At 50.0% G+C, this 24,194-nt stretch overlaps 1 protein-coding gene across 40 annotated transcripts in view; it reads right to left on the reverse strand.

Moving 5' to 3' along the window:
* Nucleotides 1–24,194, reverse strand: part of TACC2 (transforming acidic coiled-coil containing protein 2) — a 210,221-nt gene that overhangs the window by 19,494 nt on the left and 166,533 nt on the right. For 15 of the 40 annotated variants that reach the window (XM_070579050.1, XM_070579095.1, XM_070578737.1 and 12 more), the window contains 6 exons: nt 19,483–20,794; nt 15,641–15,701; nt 14,254–14,455; nt 7,550–7,611; nt 6,124–6,239; nt 4,730–4,901 (listed from right to left, as the gene is read on the reverse strand). In XM_070579050.1, coding sequence (XP_070435151.1) covers nt 4,730–4,901; nt 6,124–6,239; nt 7,550–7,611; nt 14,254–14,455; nt 15,641–15,701; nt 19,483–20,794 — 1,925 coding nt within the window. Of the gene's footprint in view, nt 1–2,331; nt 2,422–3,300; nt 3,442–4,729; nt 4,902–6,123; nt 6,240–7,549; nt 7,612–14,253; nt 14,456–15,640; nt 15,702–17,837; nt 17,874–19,482; nt 20,795–24,194 lie in introns of all 40 variants that reach the window. The other 25 variants (XM_070577892.1, XM_070578429.1, XM_070577572.1 and 22 more) reach the window with 8 other exon arrangements.

A 24,194-nucleotide genomic window follows, 5' to 3' on the forward strand; every position in this document is an offset into this window, starting at 1 on the left:
TGTTAGCAACAGTTTAGGACTACGCTGCCAAAAAGCCTGGGCTATGTCACCTGCAGCTGAAATAGATGGGCAGAAAAAAGAGCAAATTGGATACACAGCTGCTCTTTTCTTACAGATCAGCAGCTTCCAATGCAGTGAGGGGCAATCAAGCAGCTATATGAACAAGAAACCCACAGGAACTTAATTGGGTTAAAGAAAACGGATCACCCTCAGGCTGGTTAGTTACAGGAAAGAGCATCCACTTTCCAAGGTCACCAGGTAACGTATTTCTTACAGAGCAGTACAAGGTACTGTGGTTGAGAAAAACCTTCCTTACACTCCAAGACGGTTCTACACCTATAGAGTATTTCTTTTAGCATGCCCTTCTGAAATATGTAAGGAGGCAGCTGGGGTTGTCTCTCCGACTCACACTCTGTAGATCCATGTGACAATATTTCCTAAATCAGAATCGGGACACATGGTCTGAGAACAGACTGTAACCGAGGAAGTCAACTGCTGGCCAATAGTGCCGCCCGCCATCTCTGATGCGCTCTTGGAGGAAGGAGGCAGGGGGACCCGGGCACTCCAGAATGCTTTCCACTCAATCTGAACCACTTCTCGGAACGTGCTCAATTCTGCCTCCAACTTCTGGACAGGAATACTGTACACCCTATTAATAGCGGCCAAACTTCAAGTAATTCATTCTGTCTTGAAACCACTACCCAAGGATATCAAGAAATAAATCAATTAGGGAAAAAATCCTCACTGCTTAGTACTTTCTAAAAATCTCATTTTCGTGGAAATTAAGCCCAAGTTTACGGGTTGGCAACAAGAACAAGGACACTGGCAATCTGTATTTACATTCTTGTCTCTGCCCTGGGTCCCACTGTTGCCGGTTTGGACACCCACAGTGTGGCCACCTTCTGTCATTGGGAGCTGTCTCTTGGAGGGGGCCCCGTGTGGCTCCAGGAAAACCACACGGGGGAGCCCTCAGGGCAGGAGATGTAGGTGAACTTCTGATCCTATAACAAGGACGACAGATGGGAGAAACCACCGGCCCCTCTGCCAGATGAGACGTTTCTTGAGAGGTACAGGCAAGGGGCTCCCATTCGGAGATTTGAGCTCTTGTTCCCGTTAGGCCAGGTCACTGTCAGGCCTCAGGCTGGTTCCATGGCTCCACTTCCCCATCTGTAAAATGGGACGTGGACCCACTCCATGAGCTAGATGCTCGGAGCGTCTGATCAGGTAACAGAGCAAAAGTGAGGGTCAGCTAACAACAGCAGGTTTCGTTTATCGCACAGCTACTCACGCCACGCACGGTGTTGCTCTCCGTGTATCACCTGTAGTCCTTACAGCTACCTGCCAACCCGCTGTTCACAGCCTCATCTCACAGATGGGAAACTGAGGCTCAGAGAGGTTCACCAACTCCTTCAAGGCCACGGACACACTGGGGTCCAGCCCTGGTCTGACCGACTTGGGGGTGGGCTGAACCTCCCAGGGCCACCCAGCATTTTGCATGTCATCAGCAACTCACTCAAATTGTTAAGCAAAATTACCCTCAACTTGGAAGCCAGGCAAAAAGATTTCTGCATGCCCTGTCAATATCACATTCCACTCTGGAGCAGGGGTGAGCAAACCTGGTCTGCGGGCCAAATGGCCTGCTGCCCTTTTTTGTAAAAAAGGTTTTACTGGAACCCGCCACACCCATTCATCCATGTATTGTCTGTGGCTGCTTTCGAGCTCCAGTCGCAGAGCTGAGTGGTTGCGACAGAGTCCATATGGCCAACAAAGCCTAAAATATTTACTATCTGCCCTTTAGAGAAAAGGATTGCTGACCCCTGACGTAGGGGTCATCTGACACCTCAGGAAGGTCTGGGTTTCACTTACTATTTACTATTGATTAGGGTCCAGTCTCAGCAGAGTTAGATATTAACTTGCAGACAATGGAAAATTGCAAATTACTTTTGTTCAGTAGAGAAGCAAATGATTTCCGTAGGAAAAAAATAAACCTCAAAGGTTACAATTTGTTTGTCCTTTTAACCCAGTATTAACCAGTTTTATATCTAACTCTGTGATCTTATTCTCGCCTTTACCCCACTGACTCTGTACATCCATTTCTCATACTCTGTTCCATTCAGCCAGCTTTCCCATCCTGCCGGTTCCCTCACTACTGAGTTAAACAGATCTTAGACGTATGCACGGTGTATACTTATGTGAGTTATGCTTTCAGCTTTTTGGAAAATTATACTTTGTTGGACACTGACAATGCCTGCCTGGGCAATGGTTAGCAAAGAAGCTTCTGGACCACACAACATTCTCAGGAGGCAGCGCACGGCAGCAGCAAACTGGTACCTTGACGTCCTGGCGGCTGCGGGCAGCCAGGGCAATCTGCCTGGCCAGCTTCAGGGCTTCTATCCGCATGATGGCGAACTCTAGCTCCTCCTGCCGGAGGGCGGGTGTGAGCACATCGCAGGGGAAGCGCGTCAGGACCGGGTGTCAATGTTTCCCACATCGGAGAAATGAAGGCACCACATGAACGTGTCATGACAGGGACGCAGGAAAGACACACACTCTGGCTCTCTTTCACAATTAACACCTCAGCAGATCATGAAATAAGTGTTTAATTTCCTTTTTTTTTTGACTCGCCCTTTGGAATGTCTGTCGGGAAGTACTATGCAGTTGAATATGAAATGATTTTTTTTAAAATGGGGTCAAAATTTATACTGCACTGTTTCCTTCGATTTTTTTCCTTTTGCTCATTTAATATAAAGTTGCCTAACAATTGCCATGAATGGATTTGCATTTCTCCAATGACTGTTAACAATCTCTCGAAGCTGGCTCTGAACAGCCTAGTCTGGCGGGTATCAAATTAAGTTGTCACACGTAAAGCACAGAGTAGATAATTGTTTTGGTTCCAGATGCAAGACCAAGTCCAGATGTTATCTCAATGGGAGTCTGGGATGGCCTCCTATATATAAATAGCTCGGCTCCAGGGTGATCTAATACCCTTGGTTCTGTGAATAAATCACAGAAACTGCTTTTGGGGCTATCAAAACTTCTGAAAAATGACTGTTTGGGTCCAATTTCCACACTGAAATACTGTACAAATGGTTTGTTCCATATGGAATCACAAAATTTATATCATTTTGGCGTCTTGGGTAAAGAACACCACATATATCAGTCTTTGAGGGGAAGACATTTCACTTGGAACATTTTCAGCAATTCCTCTTTAAGTCCTGCCTCATTGCATGTGGGGCTCAGAGGTTCATTCTCTACTGAGGTTTTGACAAACTCCCAAAAGGTCACACGTGGGCTACAAACCTGAAGTTTCTGAGCAAATACTGGGGGGTTCTTTTCTGCTAAGTCGGGCTCCAGATAGTCAAGCGCACCACAGAGAGAGGCTGGATGAGCCAGCCTGCTGAGGAGGGCGTCAGCAGAGGCAAAGGAGCCCTCAGGAGCTGTCTGAAGGCCGGCAGAGGAGGACACAGAGGAAAAATAGAGGAGAGCAGAGTGATATTGATTCCAAGCAAGGACCACGCATCTATTTGCTGGACATTTCTGCCTTAAGGCTAAAGAGAGTACCAATTAGGTGCCAATACTTTCCTTTTCCTCTGGACTAATTCCCACACACTGACAATGGGCATCTGAAGACTGGCAGGCCCAACTCCCTTCCCAAAAGCACAGCTTTAGGCGCCCTCCCCACCCCCACACCACCTTCACTCCCTAACCAGTCGGTGGGAGCAAAGCAACCTCTTGCTTATTGATTTCAAAATCTTGGTTGGTGGGAGACAAGCTAGTTGATGGGTTTTCCAAACATAACTTATCAAGAAAACACCTCCAAGTGTAAATATCAAAGGAAGTAAGGTTTTGGTAAAGGTCATTTTCTAAATAATGGAAAGATGATTTGAAACAAAAAAGTGTCTCCTGGAGGATCAGAAAGACTTCAAAATCAGAAGCCAACTCTGTAGAAGCTGAACCACACCTGAGTCCTTCCACAGTATCTACTGGAGAGACGGTTGGACTCGTGTTGAGATTTTTTTTTTAGCTCATTATTATTTCTACACTATCCAACTGCCAGACTCACAGTAGGAGCTCAATAACTATCTGATGTATGAGACGAATGAATGGTCTACAATCCAGAACAACAAAAGTCACCCACTAACTCAATGGCCTCAAACCCTCCTGGGGACTGCTGGGAGGGAAGCAAAAGAAAGACAAAGAAAATTCACCTAGAAGGATGGTCCATTTTAGATGGGCAGGGGGTTGGGGCTGAGGGAAGCCTTCAGCTCAAGTCTATTTGCTCGGCAAGGCCCCACAGGGGCTGGGAGGGGAGAGGTCTAAGTCCTGTTCTACAAACAGGGGGGGTTTCCATCACCAAGGCCCAGAAAACCAACTGCTCCCCAAAAGGAGAGTGTCCTGCTCTACCATTCTCTGTCCTCTGCCATAGAGGACAGAGAAGCAGGGTACAGACTGATGACAGCTCCAAAGCAACAGTCTAGCCCTAAGGGACTAAAAGTAGAAAATAAATAACCCTGAAAGTAAGTAAAGCACTAAAGGTGAGACTGGAGAGCCTTTCTCTCATCATTGTGGTGTGGAGTTTCCCAGGCTGGCTCCTGTGGTCAAAGGGATGGGGTGGGGCCTCACATCAGGTGCCAAGTGAGTGTTGCTCCAAAGGCCTGCCCCTTGGTGATGGGACCCAGCAGGCTGGGTGTCACCCTCAGTGATCTTGGGCCCCTCTGACTCCACTTACAATTTCAATGGTGTCTGAAGCGGTGCCCAAGGCCATGGCCTCCAGCTCTTTCTGGGAGGATTTCTCTGACACCTGCAAGTGCGGGTCTTGGTTGGGGGCCAGCCCTCGTGCCACAGGATGCTGGATCTTTGCCCCAGCGTTCACAAGGGCTTCAGTCTCCTCAAAACTTGACCTAAAGAAGTAAAGGGCATCTTTAGTCTTCCCAATGGAAATCCCACCGAAATCGGCCAGGATGCCCCCACCCAGTCAACATCACAAGGGAACCTGGACTTGAGGGCTCCGTTCCCAGAGGAAATGGAGCAGATCTTGGGTGGCCACGGAGCCTGTAGGCTGGACAGCCTGAGGGAGAGGGTGGTCCAGCCTCCTCCCAAGGCCTGCTGACAAGGGCTGGTCAGAAGCACAGATGCCACTGGCTAAGGTCACAAGCTCTGCAGTTGAGCAGACTGCCAGTGCCTTGGTTGTGCCCCCGAGGGGGAGTGACTGGGTAGTGGGTAGTGTAGCTCAGCTTCCTTTCTGTAAAGTGGAGACAATGCACCCCTCTGTGAAGATCTAGTGAGACGCTGCCTGCATGTAAAGCACTGACCACAGTGCCTGTCACATGGCGCCATCACAGTTGTAAGAACATCCTCATCAGCAGAATTGGAGTAAGTTCTGGAAGTCAAAGCAAGAGTTTCCACTCCTGTTCAGTGAAAGGGGCAGGTAGGAGGGGACGAGAAGGTCCCAATCTTAGAGCAAAGCCCCCCTTACCCAATCCAGCACCACACAGCTCAGAACACGACCCTGACGAATGCTAATATCCACATTCGTATTAATAAATATTTGTCAGGCACTTCATGTATGCCAGATTCTGTGACAAGTGCTTTCCTCACAGCATCTCAGTTTAATTGTCCCGATGGCTTTGGAAGACAGGTACCCCATGCCCATCGCACAGTGGGGGATGCCTGTAAGACTGAAAGTCTCGCTCAATCTTCATAAAACCCCTACACATTTTTTTTAAATTACTCTTACTTTACCCATGAGGAAACTGCAGCACAGGAAGGCCAAGTAACTTGTATCAGGTCACACAACCAGTAAGGGCTGGGGGCAGGGGGCCTCAGGCTCTGAAGGTTGCAGCACGCTGTCTCCCCACGGGACAGGTAACAAAAGGAAGTCGTGTGTGCACTGGGGGGCGATCAGAAAGGGCTCACACTCAGGTGTTAAGGATTTCCCCTTAGTCCAACGGGCAGTCAGTAGCAAACCCAGTGCATTTATGACCACATGGACCTTCAGAGAGACAGGGATGCGGCTGCCTGAGTATATGCAGAGGAAACGATGCCAGGATAGCAGTGCCAAGGTGCTCAGAGGCTTGGGGGCCTCCGGCCTGATCCGCAACTCTCTCATTGTGGCGCTCGTACCCTGAACACGGCGTCGGGGACTCTGACATCCGGACGGGAGGAGACTTGACCGGGCTCTCCTGAGAAGTGTCGAACATAAGGTACAAGGCTTGCTTCTTCGGGGCGTCATCGTCCTGCTGCAGGGATCAAAGGCACACGTCAGCCTGGCGACACAGTTGGCCTGACCTGCTACTGAGGTGGAAAGCAGAGCACTCTTCAATAGGTACAAATAACTCGTCAGGGAAAAGCCTCTGCTTTTCTAGAGCCACCCAGAAGGGAGGAGAGAGAAAGACAGAATGGGATGGAAGTCGGGAGGCAGAGTGAGAAGGTGCAACTGTGCGCAGTTGGGACATTTTCAAGGGGAGAAGGATTGCACAGGCGTTGGTGTGCTGTATGCTGTTCAGTCTGTCAGCATTACAGGTCACCTTCTCTGGATAGGCAGCCATGCCAGCCACTGAGGATAAACTGAGGGGCAGACAAGACCCCAGTCTGCGTGTAGCCCACAGTTGAAATGGCGGAAGACGAGCATGAGGACCCAGTGCAATGAGCCCCGCCATCGAGGTTTGCTGACTGACAATAAACTGTGGTTTAGAAGCAGCAACCCCAGCAGCTATAAACGATGCAGACAGATAAGAACAAGGTGTCAGGGCCATTTAGTGCCACAGCCTCATGCCCTCCTGGGCACCTCCATGCCTCTGAGGGCAACACTGGACAACAGCACAGAAGGAGAGGGCATGCTGGAAACCAAACACCCCGGCAGCAGCAGAGAAGGAGCAGGGAACATAGCTGCCCATCACCACCACTTAAAACCAAGAGAGAGGAGCAGCTTAGCCCCCGAAGAGACAGTCTTCAGCTACATAAAGCAATTAATTTGAAGAAAACAGATAAGAATACACCTTAAAAACAACCAAACCACTCCCCTCTCCTTTTAAAAACAAATCTCTGATCAGTTCCTTCTCAGTCTAGGCAAGTACGGTCATGCACCGCATTACGACGTTCTCATCAACAATGGACCGTGCATATGACGGTGGCCCCATGAGATCAGTACCATGTGGCCCAGGTGTGTAGTAGGCTATGCCATCTGGGTTTGTGTAAGTGCACTCGATGTTGTTCACATGACGACGAAGACCCCTAACAACGCATTTCTCAGAACGTATCCCAGTTGGTAAGTGATGCTGACCGTAATTCTTCAGGGAGCCTAAGCACATTCTATCATTTTCCCCTGAAAACGCCATCTGAAGAGGACTGAGTATGCACCTCAAACCCTCCAGCGCCAGTTCCCCCTCGCCGTGCACCCAGGACGCTGTGGGCACAGAGGGCCCTCGATTTGGGGTCTGAGCTCCCAGGGATGCTTTGCACCCAGGAGGCGGCCAGTGCCTGCGTTTTCATGACAAAGGACAGGGCGAGAAAGCAAGTCCCCTCACAGGCCTGAGGCAGAAGAACTTACAGGTAAGGAGGAGCCAATTTTCTCCATATATTCAATTTCATAGGAGTTTCTGTAATCCAACTCTGCAAAAGAAACAGAAGGAGAGGTTAGCCCCTCAGACAAAAAGGGGAAGGATCTGGGCCAGGCAGGTTGGGGCCTAAAACAGGGTCTACGCTTTTGGAGACTGTCCACTGACTAGAGAGATCCCACACAGTCGAAAGGGGAGGCGCAAGTCAGCTATTCTCAGACAACTGGTAAACCTCTTGCTCTAAAGGGGCTTCTGCCATGTGGGGTCAGAGAGAGTTCCACGGGAAATAAACGTCATGACCAAGCATAGGTTTGGCTGGGGACAGACCTGAGCATTTTGTACCAAGTTTTCAGATCGGAGAGTGTATACATTTGGGGTGTTGGTTTTGTCTGTAAGTCTCATGTGCAACATGTGGAACCTTCCCACGTCTCGGTGACATTTTGAAACTGGACCCACGGTTGTCCCTCTCTGAGAACTTAGCTCCAGACACACTCTGAAGCAAGAGGAGAACAGATATGGTTCCTTCAGTGTTGCCTGTAAGAGAAGCTTTGCAAGTCACCTGAAACATCTCCCACAATTCTGCCAGTGCCAACAGGGCCAGTCCAAATCAAATTTTCAGATGCAAAGACTATTAAAGTCCAATTCGGTGGGGAAATGACCTATTTTTAACTGACTGGCAACTTCAGGCTGCAAAGAAAACTTCAGATGTTCTCACTAGAGACTAGAAAACACTTGTCTGCTCAGGTTTCCAGGCAGTTCCATGTGGAAACCCAGCTCTGCCACTCAATGAACTCCTCATCCTGTCAGTGGATTCTCAGCACCTACTGTGCGCCTCAAACCGTGCCGGGCACAGTGGATGCGGCGGGGAACAAGACCCAAAAGGATGCTCTTCTCGCAGAAGCTACAACTGCAGCTACCGGGTGGCTCTCTTCTACTTAAAAAGAAAACCACGAGTGACACGTGACCTGCTCAGAAATCAGCTGTGCAAGAGCATCAGTGGCAATCCCTAAAGCTGTGGTTTTCTTCACATAAAAAGAAACAGAAATAGCAGTTCCGGTTTGAAGCGCCTCAACTTCTACATATTGTTGAAGGCATCACTTCAAAAATGATTCCTTAACATGGGCTTTAAAATGAGATATTTCCTAGTAGACTTTTCTCAAAGCCTGCAAGTGTGTGTGGTCTGGCCGAATAAACCCCAGCACTGAAACCTGTGCACAACTTTTCTGGACTCTCCGACTCTCCCTGGAGAAGCAAACGCATCCTTCTAGCAGGCACGGCCTGATCCCAGGAATGAAGATGGTTTTGTGGATTGGTTATCAGAGAGACCTCGTGCATCCTGAGGGCTGACGCCCTGACATGTGTGTCACTCAGCAAGAACAGAGACAAGTGCCAAACCACATGCTGCTGGCCTGGAGCTCAGGTGACTGTAAATGAATCTGCACTGGGTCTGCCCTCAACTTAAGACACAGAAGCATTCGTTTATAAGACATACTGTCCTCCCCACCTTAAAAATAAGAAGTAGGTGGGGGACAGTGAAGGGCAAGGTGATTTCTAGGGCCTCTTCCAGAAAGGACCTTAGGACTATCTCATTTTTTCGTCCTATTAGGGACTGTTTAAGTCGAGAAGATAAGAGTGAATCAGCTGCCTCCTTCTCCAGGGTATCATTATTGCCAAGGTACGATTTAACTCTCAATTATGTAACAGGCCTACCCCTCAGCACAGCCCATGACAGCACAAAGTACCCAGCATGCACCCAACAAGCTGAGGGCCACCCCAGAGATTTTTCCGGGGACCTGTGGCCCTGGTCAGTGCCCAGCCCTGGTCACAGGTTGCCTCAGTGAAGCGTCCCCCTGGAATCTCAGCCCATTTCCTGTCAGCTGACTTGGGTGAGTTTCAGGTCACCGAGCTCTCTTATCTGTCTTCTTTCCTACCTGCCGAGGGGGCTTCCCCTCCCACTGCCCACCGTCCCCCGTTCCTCCCTTCAGAGGCAGCACACGACAGTACAACCGTGGGGGGGTTCTCTGACCCCCAAGAAATGCCTGCACCTGTGACAGGTGTGGTTACAGGAGGCCCACACTCTACACGGGAACTTCAACCAGAGGTGGGTGAGGGACGCCTGGAGGTGGCCCTTCAGAATGCACCCCAGAATTCCCAATCACAGCCAGTTTGGATTCTCACTTAAAATTTACAAAACGGCCTGGACAGGATATGAAGCCAAACAAACAGTTTTTATTGTCAGCAGAGTGATTTTCGATATTTTGAGGAAACTTGGTTTACTGAACTTGGTTTTCAAAATCTCACTCATCGGCTTTAAATTCTAAGCCTCAAAGTCAGGCTCGGACGGGGAGCCATGTCTAACGTTAGCCCCAGTTTTACCTCATGCACACGCAGCTGGCAGGCCAGGAAGGACGATGCCAGTTACACCAAGTGGCACGATGGCTTCACCTCTAAGAGAAGACGCCACTGGCTAAAGCATGTGCTGTTTTAAGCTGAAGAGGCCCAAAGTTATTTTTAATGGGTCCTGCCATATCCGAGGGTAGCTTTGGCTAATTATTTCATACCGGGCCAATGCACAGTGAGAGGGCCTGACTGCTGTTTCTACCTGACTCTAACTGCTAGAACTTTGCTAGAGGACTAGAAAGAACCCTGGGCAGAAGCTGGAGGATGCAACTGAGTCCACATCATCATTCCCAGGATCAGGGAAGCCGTCTCACTGACTTCTCCATGCCTACTGACCCAGCTGTAAAACGGAACTCGAAGTGCCTACATTTTGCAGAATAAAATGAAATGATGTAAGATAAATGCCCTACAATGGGTTATACAAAAGTAAGGGATCATGACCAGGTGTATCACTGCTTATTGTGAATATTTCTGGAGCTTTTAACATAAGTGACGAGAGAAGAAGAAAAGAGCCTTTTGGAAGGGGACGAGGATGCTGCTCCCAACTTCCTTGCCGTCACCCTTCTAACTGTCTGTGGTGTGACATCAATGGTGCGCACCACTGAAGAACAGTCAGGCCCCGAGGAGGATGCTTTCCCCTCTGTTGGATGTGGGAAGGAGGGGCTGAGAGCTGCGTATTTAGGGAGACCGGAGAATTGGGTAACCACTGAAAGGCCGTCTAGACTTGTGAATCCAGGAGCCGGCCCCACGGCCGAGGGGTTAAGCTCGCACACTCTGCTTTGGCAGCCCAGGATTTCGGCGGTTCAGATCCTGGGCGTGGACATGGCACCACTCATCAAGCCATGCTGAGGTGTAGTCCCACATGCCACAAATAGAAGGACCCACAACTAGAATATACAAGTATGTCCTGGGGGGCTTTGGGGAGAAAAAGGAAAAAAATAAAATCTTAAAAAAATAAAAATAAAAAAGCTTTAGACTTGTGAATCCAAAACAACTGCTCTCTCAGGGTCTCTTGGACCAGAGCTAGGAGAGGTCAGAGGCTGTGTTGCCCAGTGGTTCCTAATCTTTTCATCCCGAGGGACCACAAGGACTAGGTTTCCTCCCAGAGCACCATGTTTTGAAAGATTGTGCCCAAAAAGGGCATTTACTAAGCAAGCATTCAAAGAAACACATTTTAATTGCCAATCTGAGTTTTTAATCAGTGGGAAATTATCAGTGTTGCCACAGTGAGTTGATGTAATTATAGCCCAAACATGCAATTTTAATTAGCTGGGCATCTTCCTAAACTAGTCCCGCTCAGGGTTTTCAAAATGTGAAGACAACGTGAGCTCTCGTGGACCTAGGCAGGGAGGCACCTATCAGCTCAACACCCTCCTTCTACAGAGGACGACGCTCACATAAAGAGCGTGGTGGGAAAGAGCAAGGTTCTCAGAGTCAGGCAGACCTGGTTCTCCACGGATTAGACCCGTAACACTCAACAAGTCTTAACAGCTCAAAGCCTCTGCTTCCTCGTTCTTAAACCGGGAAGTGCAGAAATCCACTATCTAGAGCCAAGAGGGTGAAGTGAAATCATATACGTAAGAGACCCAGGAGGGCTCCAAGCGAGTGTTCCACCAACGACAGTTCCTGCCTTCCTTCGTTACTTAGAGAATTCATGTTGTAGTGAACATGTGTTCAAATGGTAATTATTTATTTCTAACCCAACATTTTATTTTCCTGGGATTTGTGGCTTCAGTGTAAGAAAGCCTCAATCAGAGCTGCGGCCCTGGACAGATTCTTCCCGGTGGTCAACATCAGCACCCTTGGTGCATGTATGGTGACGCTGGACTTGACCTCACTGAGTTAACAGGAAGAAAGATCTGATAAGAGGTTTCTACATTCAGTTGCCAGAGGGAAGCAAGGTCTATTAGAGAGGTGAATGCACTGTATTCACACCCATCGTGGATGTCCGACTGCCTGCCAGCTATAATTATGGTTGAGACCTCCCAAATCTTCACAAGCATTTTCTAAGGAGGCAGGTTTAATAGAATTTTGTTCCAAACTCAGAGATTTACCTATTGGTTGATTTTTTGCGGGGGAAAAAAATCAACGATCAACTACGTCACTGATATAATGGCTGGTCTGTTTTATGGTTCAATGTTAAAGATGAAGAAACAGATGTTGCCATTGAATGAAGCATCTATCAGCTTAAAAGGTACTATCAGCATCTTTACATTTTCTATGAAAAAAAAAGTATGTATTTGCTTTCTCATGATACCACCAAATACACACATACCCCAAATCATACACCTGTTGATTCTTATCTACAAGACCAAGCCCAGGTTAGTTTCTAAATGATTCTCTGACGTTTAAGAGTTTCTTATAAGCTTCAAAAGACGTGAACCAGCTGAAACCACAGGCGCTATCAAGATGGCCAGGTCCACAGCTTGTGTTCAAGCACGCCTGCTGCTTCTGGGATGTCACCCCCCATCTCCCTCACACAGGTGACACCTGTTGCAAAGATCAAATTGACTGTGCTGACACTAAGCTCTTTACCTGCCTGGCCTTGTATTTCCTTTCTCCACAAACCTGTCGTTAGTCCCTACTGAGTTCAGGAAGCTGTGGGGAACACAAAGATGGACCAGATGGAGTCCTTGCCTTCAGGGAACACACACTGTCGTGGAAGAGCAAGAGAGGTACACATATCATCATTATGGTGTTAAGTGACCTCAGAGTGGCCCAGACCAAGCATTGTGGGCAGGCAGTGCAGAGATGTCCAGGGAAAGGCTGGGAGGGGGCAGGACAAGTGTGGAAGAGAGGGAACGGGGGCATTCCAGCCGGAGGCCAGCAGCAGCCACTGCAGAGGCAGCTGAGTAGGCGTGTCCCCAGGGAAAAGGAGTTCCATCCGGGGAGACTGGTGGTTCATGTGTGTGTGCAGAGGAAAAGGAGGACTCAAGAGAGGTGGAGACCACGTCCCAGCCCCTGGGGTCAGGCTGGAGTGAGATGGTTACTGTTAAGCTTTCCAAACCCCAAGCCAGAGGGCCAAATGGACAGCCCACCAAAAGCCTCCATTCTGCAGAAGATACAATGCCCCAAAGTCCAAGAACACGTAATTTGGATCGTCTTTTCCTCTTCAAACTGTGGAAAGCCAGTGTAGTGAGAAGATAAGCATCCCAAATCCCCAAAACCATGCAATGGATCTCACGGTACCATTCAGAAACCTCATGGGCGCCAAGCAAGCCACTGAGAGGCCTGATCACGGAAGACCCTCCGAGGAAGCATTCCAATTCCACCACCGCCCTGCCCAGAGGGCGGAGGAAGGTTACGTAATGGAAATCATGGGCCTAATAAGCAGCAAGGAAGTAGAGATAAGGTTTTCTGTTCGACCATCCTCACGTTGACTTCTACTCAAGTTTTTACAATTGTCAGACAGCAACATCTTGGAAAGGGAAACAGAACCATCACAATGGTCCAGAGTGCTGGAATGATCACCCACACCAGGCTACAAGCCTCACACGGGGATGGAGGAAAGGCACTGTGAGGACTAGAACCCAGGGCAAAATCAAATCAAATCAGGGAAATGGATTAATTCATAGTTGCTCTCTCATCAGCTTTCCTAACAAGAAAGGAAGGGTGGAAAACAATATACACATTTAGAAAAATCAGTGTCAGTGGAATAAAAAACTTTTTAAAAAATCTTCATTCACCCAGTCATGCTGCACTGACTTAAGATGTATGAACTTTTCCAGCCCAAGGACCAGGCAGAAAGCTAAGCGTGAAACACAGAAGAGGAAGGAAGATATTAACGAAATAAGCAATGTGCCGGGGGCCTATTCCAAAGGACTGTCCTGTTGTTAGCAAGCCTGGGTGAACCTCTGGCTTGAGGCTTGGGTAGAAGGTGTGGTCACATTGTGGAATGTCCTATGGGGACTACAAACAGTGGTGGCACCAAGAGACCACCCAGTAGGTTGACTTACCCTGAGCATTTGACTTGAATGAAGCTCCTTAGAGCTGTTCTTTCAAAGTTATCAGCAGACAGACAGAGCGATACAGCTGAGAATGAGCAAAGCTCAAGGGAGCTCAGGACCGGGAATTAGAGGGCGCTGTCCTGGCTCTTAGCAGGCGGCTTGGGGTCACAGGACAGCTGGTGTCAGGCCTCAGGCTGTTTTAAGAAGCAGCCTTAGCTCGGAGCACACTGGGAGCCTACAGCTGACAGCATGGTTACCTGTCTTAGAAGTTTCTTTCCTGGCCTTTTGCTCCCTAGGGGCAGTAGTCTCTAAGGCAGGATGGGGGTCCGGCTGCCCCCCGAACTGCTTACCCTCCGTGGGCGAACTGAATTTGGTCTCGTTTACGAAGGTGGACAGGTCGGAGGGCTGCGGGTAGTCCTGTTTGTCAGCCTCCAGATCCACCGTCATGCACGTCCACTTCTGGCTGGTGACCGCCAGCTTCTCCTCATCAGTTGCGTGGACCACGGCGGAGATCACTGGCGGCGTTTCTGGTGTAGCTGCTGGAGTGGGGTCCTGTGGGGAAAGGGAAGCAGTGCCTTCATTCACTCAGTCTCTGCGTCTGAAACTGCGCCCACCAATGACTCTGGGGTCCCACTAACCAGAACAGGCCCCTGTCAAAATCCTTGGCATGTACTTGGACTCTGCTCAAAATGGTCCCAGGGCAACAAATTCCTTCCTCTACGAATTTCCTTTTCTGGTGGCTTGTTTCAAGGGGTGACCACAGGTTTAAAAAAATGAGGATTTTGTGTCTTGGCTATTTGAGACATTCCTGCTTGTTCACTGTGAGAAAAATAAGGAGACTTTTACTCTGGTCACTTTCATTACAGCTACTACTGTGTGATGGTCACACGGTACTCAAGGCCTGCACATCAATATTGTCACTATCACCCGACAATCCTAACGCCTGTCGATGGAGGAAGAGAGAGGGGGTCCTATCTCCATTTCCACAGAGGGTATGCAGCTGAGCAGGGCAGGGGGGGAGCCCAGAAATTTTGGAGCAGAGCTGGGACTGGGGCCCAAGACCCCGCTCCTGGGGCTGGACGCCTCTCTCTGCAGCCTCCCCCCTGGCCAGGGTTGGCTGGCTGGGGCGTTGATGGCTCAGATGGGAGGTTTGCTTGTTTGATGACCTCGACTGGCCTGGCATACACATTTGAGGATGGCCTTCCTTGGTAAGCAAATGGGGTAGAAGGAAGGGAATCTATGTGGTAGAGGAACTAGTAAGAGGAGGACAGGGACTCAGACGCAGAAGGAGCCCAAGCCTGCGCTGCTTTAGGGGATGGATTTCCTTTATCTTCCCACTGTGATTTTGGTGACATGATCCACTGCTCTTAACACACATTCAGTTTTTTCATTTTCTCACTATATATTCAACAGACCTCCTCCACTTGATACTTGTGAGTGCTCAGCAGATTAACTGGTCAGGATGGCCTGGTACCATTCCTACAGAATCCAACTAATAACATTCTTCCTGAACATCTTCCTACTCTTGAGATGCTCTGATGTTCCCCAAAGGGAAGGGATCAAAACAATGCCTTGCAAACACTGAGGGACCCTCCTCGCAGGAGGCAGAAGAGAGTGTTGGAGATGTGCCCATGATGAGCAGAAAAGAAAGCTTTGTTGACTAGTGGGGAATAAAAACACATCAGCCTGAACTCCTAGGTGAGCAATAAAATCATAAACGTCAAGGGAACAGCGTACCTGAGAAGGTGGATCAGAGAGAGGAGACCTTTTTGGAGACTTTTTCACCCTAAATGTGTCACTGGAAACAAAATGGAAAATGTAAACACAACAAACAGAGGCAGAGAACCCTCCAGAGCAGACCGAAGCCACCGCCTCTGCTGAGTATCTGGCCCAGACCACCCCCCAGTCTACACCACGCCAACGCCAAGACATCCACACCGACAATTCATTCTGACTTAACAGATATTATTGCTGCCCCCAAGGGAAAGATCCCATCAAGCTGGAAACCTTTAAAGAGATGCCATTTTGGAGAGCTGACCCAGAAAATGAAGCTAAATTTAACCACATGTTCTTATTTTAAAATGCAAATTTTGGGTGAGCAGATTAAAGGCTCCTGATTCATCCAGGAATGACTGAACCAGCCTAGGTGGAGGGAGGGGGTCTGGCTTCATGACAGCAATTAACAGATTTACAATTTACAGATGGGTGAGCCGACATGGCACTTTGACAACTGAAGGAGCCATGCGGAAACTGGAAAGAAGGTTCTGGGTCTTCAGGGAAAACCAGCAGGTTCCTTCCTACTCGCAGGAACTCTGAGCTTAATGGAATTAATGGGATTCCTGCACCTCTCAACTTCTAGGTGTGAGTCCAGCCACAGGCGGGCGGGGGCCGGGATGGTTCTCACGGGGTGATACATACCAGGAAACTGACCACCTTAAACACTAAGCGTGCAGTTCAGCAGTGTAAGGGACATTCACATTGTGCAGCTGATCTCCAGAACTCTCTTCAAGGATGGGAGGATTTTTTTAATGCCTTTTCCTAACCATTGTTAATGACTCTTTTCTCACCCTCTTTCTCCTTCATATAAATTTTTGGGGGTCAGGGGGGAATGTGAGGCAAAGGAAACATAAGATCAGACTCCTGAAAGGGTCAGAGGAAGGGACTTGGAGTCAAGACCGTTTCATTATGTCCAGTGGGTGGCCAGGGGTCATTTCCACAGTCAGAATGGAGGCTTCTCCACCTGCAGACTGGCCCCTGCCCCTGGCCTCAGGCCCCTCCGTGGTATGGTCCTGCCCCCAGCAAAGAAAGGGCTTTGGGGGAGGGGGGTCCCCTCACCTCAGATCTCAATGCCCTCCCTGCACTAAACGTTAACTGGATGGACAGAGCAATCTGGCACTCGAGTTCTTTCCTTGTGTTCTCTCCAATAAAATGCTCCAACAATGGCATCCAGTGGTGAAAAAAATCACTATAAATGGTTATTTACAGCATTTATGGCATTTGCCATATGAACAGTGCAATCACAGCTTGAAGCATATATTTATTCATGCATATAAATATATAACTGCACATTTCATGGCTGCTAAATGGCTCTAAAATACTAAAGCAATCCTGGGGGCAGAAGAAAGGCTGAGACCCAACCCTCCCCGGGACTGCTGAATGCCAGGAGCCAGGCCAGCTTCCCTCGGAAGGCAGAGAAGGTACCTGTCCTTGGGCCTCTCTGGGAGCTGCCCACAGGGTCCCTTCTGGCCGGAAGGCAAAGCATTAGGGGCACAGAGGTGGTCCACTCTGCTTCCCGACACCCAGCAGGGCAGCTCACAGGAGACATGCCAAGGCCCAGCCTGGTCCCAGGTGACCGAGAACGCAGGCCCTGCACAGCCTGACAATGGCTCTCACAGCTGTGTGCTCCACTCTGAGCGGACCCTGCACTTCAGGGCGCTCCTGCAGGTCTCAATGTGGAACAGCCCAATCATTTCTGCTTCACATGTAAGTAAGAACAAGCCACGGCAGGCACTGCCTGTGGTCTAACTGGATGGGTATTTTAATGTGAAGCCACAGTACTTTGAAAGCAATCGCCCACTAGTCCAATTTAAAACGAAAGAATGAAATGAGAGTTAAAAAAAAAAAAAAGATGCACGGGTTTCAGATGAAGACATCCAATATGCAACGGGGGAACACAAAGGTTCCATTCCTGACAAGCAGGCAGATGGTGGATAATCATGATTTCACAGCCAGGCAGTTTCCTTTACGTTCACCACTATGAAACAGAAAAATAACCTCTACTACTGGGCAGCCCCATGCCTCCATCATTCCCAGGCCCGCCCCAGAAATATGTAAGCAGCAGCCATGGAGAGGAAATAAAAAGAGCTTGGAAGCAAACACAGGGCAGAGAAAAGCACATTTAGCATAAGAGGCAGATCCCATTAAATTTACTTACAACAGAGAACACACAGACATCACATCTTCAACCATCCTAAGACAAGAAGACAAAGAAAAAGAGAGACAGACAGAAGGAACTGACAAAATAGATAAATCTGCAGACAACTGGTTATTACTGGGTTAGGATACGACAGCCGTCCACTGTGGGTTCTGCGTGGAGTGGGGGCAATATCCCAGCTTTCTGGAGACAGGCTGTTGGAGAAGCCCTTCCTTTCTTGGTTCCAATTATCCCACAGAGCGCTGGTGCCCCCAGAGCTCTGTCACCCCAGGGTAGGACTCCAAGCCATGTGCACTAGAGGTGAGACCTCCAGAGGGGCTGGCTTCCCAACCTCCGTCAGCTCTGATGGTGAAAAATATGATAACCAAGCTCTCCCCGTGGGGAGGAGACGGTGTGGCTACAAGTCAGCTCTCATTTCAAAAGGAGAGAACAGGGCTTTGTGGTCAGCGTTTGAGACTTCACCTGTTTGAGGCTGAAAATAAAGCTAACGACACAGATCTGATGGAGTCTCTAGGAAAGGCCTGGCTAGGTAACTGATCTAAGAAACTTCCACATTTTTGGTCAGGACTGCCTCCCAGCCCCACCAGACAGTGGCAGGGTGATGCAAGGCCAGAGCCTGCTGAGAGACCCTCTTCCCAGGAAGCCCCAGGTTCTTTTCCATTGCTAAAGGCTCGGGGCAGCCCGGATGGGAGGTAAACAGGTCCCCTGTCTCGATTTATACCAGGCAGACTCAGAGGGGCCAGCAGCTGTGGTCTGTTCTGAGTTGCCGCGGGAAGACCGGTCTCCGTGGCCTTGTTAGATTACTGACGACACTTCACGAGAACAAGGAGAAGCCTCCACACTCCAAGCCACATTCCGCTTGAACCAAAGTCCTGAGAACAGACCTCAGGCATCCGAGCTGAGCCGGGGCTTGGAATGAATTGTGGAGGCCTGGACATGGCAGGATTTAAGGGCAACTGATCTTGGCAAGTGTTTGGACAACAGACCCAATTCTTAGTGGCCTGCTAGTGTGCAAAGTGCTTCTCCCTTAAAGTTTCCTTTGATCTCTTCTGGACCTATAGGGCCTTTGGACTCTTGTCTGCAAAAGACGGCTCGAGAGAGGGATGAAGACAAACAGCTCTGGCTGGGGTGCAGGGAGGGGCCAGGCCAGACCTCTCCCTCCTGGGCCTCCTGGGCTAGTGTCTCACTAATGGGCAGAAACAAATACTATAGATTTTAACGATCTATATGACTAGGGCATATCTCCCAGCTTCCAGGCCACTCCAGAAAGCAAGTCACGTGCTAAATAGGGAAAAGGGTAAGTCACCAACGGGGAGGCTGACCAGGTCTCCACCACATTGTTCTCTTTCTCTGGATTTCCCACAATCCCATGGAGCTGAATGTTAGGTCTTTAGCTAAAAGTGAAGCTTTAGACAACTGACTTGTACTAAGGCAAAAAATCAAGGACTCTAGACCCAAAGGGATACGTGGATGAGAAATGCCAACACTGTGGGTGCAGAGAGGAAGGAAAACACGTATCTTGCCACAAACATGGCGTCACTACGGCAGATGGGGGAGGGGTTACGGCAGCCCAAGTTTGCATGACCAAGGATCCCAGCCAATGCACAGCCCGCCTCCGATCTTACCACCTGCACCCTGAACTTACGTCTTTAGGGGCGTCTTCTTCTTCTTGGCGGGCTTGTTTAGCCCATCCCCGTCCACTCCATTGGCTTCGATAGCACTGGCTGGGATCTCAAAGGAGGCTGGGGATTTAGAAGGTGAGCTGGGGGTCTTAGAGGACGTCTTAAAGGGGTCAGTGGACTCATCACAGGCGTCTGGGTCAAAGTTGTATGACTGTTGGGGGAGTTTGGGAGACTCCTGCATTTTTGAGGTGGAAGAGAAAGGGTTAAAATTGGGGTCATCCCACTTGTCAATATCAAAGGTGTAGGTACCTTTAGCAATAGGGATGTCATTGGGTTCAGCGGGGGATCTGGTAGGCGAGGCAGGAGTGTTGTCGAGTTTCTCGGGTGTTTTTTTCATCTTTGGCCTCCTTAGGGGCATTTTGGCAACTGGCTTTTTGCCTATCTTTTTGGTAGGAGGGGGGTTTTCCTGCTGGGTCTCCCAACTACCCTTGTCCTCAGAATAGTCAAACTCCAGCCTCACCGAGAGCCCTTTGGCTGGGGAGTCCTCCTGTCCCCCACTATCTGATGGGGTCACCTCCACTGCCTCTGGGGCCGTGGCAAGAGGCAACGTTTTCCTTCCAACGGGGGGTGAGTTCTGCACTCTGCCACTTCCAGGAGCTGGAGGGACGGCCCCTTCTGCGCCCTCTGAGTCCAGAGGGCAGCCGGCCTCAGACGCAGCAGCTGGTTTGAGACGAGCCTCCTCCAGTAAGGCTGGTACGGAACCTTCCGTCCCAGTGGATTCCGTTTTTGTCTCGGACGCTGGATTCTCCTCAATGGGGATGGGACTTTCTTCAGCTGGCTCTTGTTGTGTCTCTTTCACTGGGGGGGTTTCAGGGGGTTTCTTAGTGATCTGTTTCTTTTTTAGGGAAGGTGGCCTCGGTTTTTTAGTTCGCTTAAGGGTGCTGGAGGCACTGCTGGAACCCGTGCTGTAGGCATCTGGGGCCGGGGCCACGGCCTCGGCGCTGCCCGAGCAAGAAGCACCATCAAAGTCACTGGCTTGCAGGCTGAGAGACCGGGATAACGTGGACTTAGAGACGGGGACCGAATCCGTGGACTTCCTCCGCGTGTTCACTTTGCATTCGTGATTCTTAGAGTCTGAGCAGCGAGGCTCCAAGGCCTGAAAATCATCGACCAGCTCGATGCTGTCAAAGTCTAAGTTGTAAGTCCCGCTGCTGGCTATCGGCTTGTCTTCATCGAAGACGGCAGAGAAGGAGTGTGACGGAGGACGGAAAGGGCTGCCTTCCACCGAGCTGCTACGGGGGCCATCGGGGACAGAGACCGTCTCAGAACCACATCCTGAGGAACGGAGACAAAGCAGTCACTTAAGGACACTTGGGAGCATTTCTCATCTCGTGCCAGATGATTCCCCTCTAAACAGAGCCCCCTGGCCAACCTGGCCCAGCACGGGGCGGGCACACGGCTTGGGTACAAACCCTGCTCTCATTCTTAGCTCCCATTATTAGCTCCAGACCCTGGACAGGCTTACCCTCAGTTCTCTCCTTCATCAAATGAGAGTGATAAGGGCTGTCTAAGGAAAAGCTCAGATCATTCAGTCATTCAAAAACCCTTTACCAAGTGCCCAGTCTGGACCAGGCACCGTTCTGAGTGCTGGGGATTCAACAATGAAGAAAACAGAGAAAATCCTTGCCCTCCAGAAGTTACATTCTTCAAGGAGAAGACAGTCAAGAAACAAATAAGTAAAATGCACAGACTGTCAGATGGTGATAAGTGTTCTGGAGAAAAATAAAGCCAAGACAGGGGCATTACAATTTTAAAATAAGGTAGTTGGGCAAAGTCCTCCAAGGAGGAGACATTTAAGCAAAGACTGGAAACAAGGCAAAGGCATGAACCAGGAAGATATCTGTGGGGAAGCATCCTAGGCAAAGGGAAGAGCAAGTGCAAAGGCCCTGGGGTGGAAGCATGTCTGGTGTGTTACAGAAACATCAGAGGCCAGTGTGGCTAAAGCAAGGGAGAAGACGACAGAGCAATAATGTAAGCAAAGCACAGTAAGCCTTCAATAAACAGCTGCTATCATCATCAAGCCTGTTCTTGACTACCCATAGTCAGAGCTGTTGTGAGGAGCAGCAGGAAGCCTTTGTGTGGAGGTCCCCAGGCAACTGCAGCAGGCCTGAGACCGCCCGTCTGCCACCTGTCCCTGCTCCAGGCATCCCCTGTCATCTCTCCCTCCAACCTGCCTGCTATGCTCCTCTTCTTGGCCCTTCCTCTCCTCTTTTTGCGGCTCCCTCCCAGCTTCTCCAACCCCTCAGCCACTGCCGGCCAAGGAGACGCTCCTGATTTTACAACACGCTGCACATGCTCCAAATTTGGCCAAGAGATGCTCCCTCCTCTCCTGACCCCGCTGCTCACGGGGATCCGGCCAGCCTGGCCTGGGCTGGGCTCCTCTGGGCTCGGCCTGCACCGGGTGGAGCCTTTCAGGCATTGCTGGGTTCACAGCTGCCCCGGGCAGTCAGGATGCCAGAAAATGATCAGCCAGCAAACTCAAAGCGTGTCCATAGACAAAGGAGGGCAAATGTTGCAAAGTGGCCTGCAGACAAGGAACTAAAGAGCTGGCACACACAGGCCTGGGGACGGTGTTCCCAGAGGGAGTTCCACTGGCAGGAGGTATACTCCCAGACCGCCCCCTGCCCCCTGGTTTAACTGCCAGATAGAATACAGGATGTTCAGTTAAATTTGAATTTCAGATAAATAAGTTTTTTAGTATAAATATGTCCCATGTCCCAATTATGTGTTGTTTACCTGACACTCAAATGTAACCGGGCATCCCGTATTTTTATTTGCTAAATCTGGCAGCCCAATTCCTCATCCCCACAAACACACAGTTTGGAAGATGCTCGATTAAACTCGAACTGGCTTCTTACTGGAGATTTCCTCCCAGCGGCTCCTGCTCACTGTTGCAAAACTCCAGGCGCTGAGGGTCTCATGCGGTGCTCACTGACCCTGCTCACAAGCAAACCTTTCTCCGGGAGCACTTGGCAGAGCCCCCAGGAGATGAAGTGCTGCCGGAGACAAGGAAACCACAAGCCCGCCGAGTTCACGAACTGGTTTGACTGATCTGTTTTCCCCGGAACTGTCGTACTTTCTCTCGCAGCCTCAATAACGGCTCTTGAACTGAGAGCATCGTCCGGAAGCACGTCTATTAGCCAGTCATGGTTTCAAAACTTGCCCTCTCTTCTGCACCCAAGGCCACCCACCGTCCTACTTGGAGCAGAGGTCCCAGAAGGGGGAGCGCTGGCGTGAAGCCTCTCAGCTCTGCTCTGTCCGCCAAATGACTCCTCCATCATCTCAAACCCTCCTGTTCCTTCCCCTCTGCAGAGGAGGGGCATCCTCTCCCTTCTTCACTCTGAAGTCAACTCCCTCCCTATTTCCTCCAGGACTCGGGCCTTGGACACACCGTGCAGAGGGCACAGGAAGACCAGGGGACCAGGTGCTTTCATGTGGGCCTTGCAGGAGGGAGAAAAAGCCTCAGCCCATCCCATCGTTTCCAAAGCAAGGCCCACAACCGCTGACTTGCGGTGTCTCAGGCCACTTCGCATGCCCCAGCAGCCCGAGGAAGCCTTCCGAGGCCCTTCAGATGTCTGCGGTTCTCTCGGAATCAGGCAACAGTCAGCAGATATTTGGCTTAACCATCTGCTCACTGTTTGCTCTGGAAGGAAAGCTCCCTGCCTGCTTAACATGGCTTTCCTCTTTAGAACTGACATTCCCTAATTAAATCACCATGGGCCAGGAAATCTAATCTGGCTGCAGGGTTTCTTAACTTCAGCACTGTGGCCATTTCGGGATGGTGAGCTCTTTGTCGTGGGGGGCTGTCCTGTGCACTGTAGGATGTTTAGCAGCATCCTTGGCCTCTACCCATTGGATGCCTGTAGCATCCGCCACCCGAGCTGTGACAACCGAAAATGTCTCTAGAAACTGCTAAATGTCCCCTTGGGGGCCACAACTGTCCCCGCTTGAGAATCGCTGTCTTATCATGTGGTGACCTCCATGCCCTCTTCAGAGGAACCCTGGGTAAGCCAGGGAAAGGCCACTGCCACATGTAGGCCCTGATATTCCAGAGCAAGTGTGGTCCAATTGGGTTCCCAGTCCCCTCGGTGGATTTCTGAACATCCACACACCATAGCTGCATGAAGACCATTCATTCACTCATTCATTCATTCCACAAATAGGGTATGCTGTGGGCACAGAGAAGCAAGGACAAGACCCCAGAGGGATCCATCCACGTGAACATGTTGTCCACCTCATGCTTGCCCTGGACACCAACGCCTCCCCGGGGTCCAGTTTTGGCTCAGTCTGATGACAAAATCAGCATCCTTGGTTCATCATATGCAAAGGCTCAGTAGGCGGTTCTCAGTTCTGTCAGTCTGTCCAGGCCGCCATAGCCAAGTCCCACGGACTGGGGGCTTCAACAACAGACAGGTGTTCTCTCACAGTTCTGGAGGCTGCAAGTCCAGGATCCAGGTGTCAACAGGTTTGGTTTCTTCTGAGGCCCCTCTCCTTGGCTTGCAGATGGCTGTCATCTGTGTCCTCACCTGGTCTTTTCTCTGTGTGAGAGCATCCCTGCGTCCTCCTCTTCTTACAGGGACACCAGTCCTATTGGGTTAGGGCCCCACCCTTATGACCGTATGTAACCTCAATCACCTCCCTAAAGATCCCATCTTCAAATACACTCACGTTGGGA

Source organism: Equus przewalskii, chromosome 1 (genome assembly GCF_037783145.1).
Source record: "Equus przewalskii isolate Varuska chromosome 1, EquPr2, whole genome shotgun sequence".
Lineage (NCBI taxonomy): Eukaryota > Metazoa > Chordata > Mammalia > Perissodactyla > Equidae > Equus > Equus przewalskii.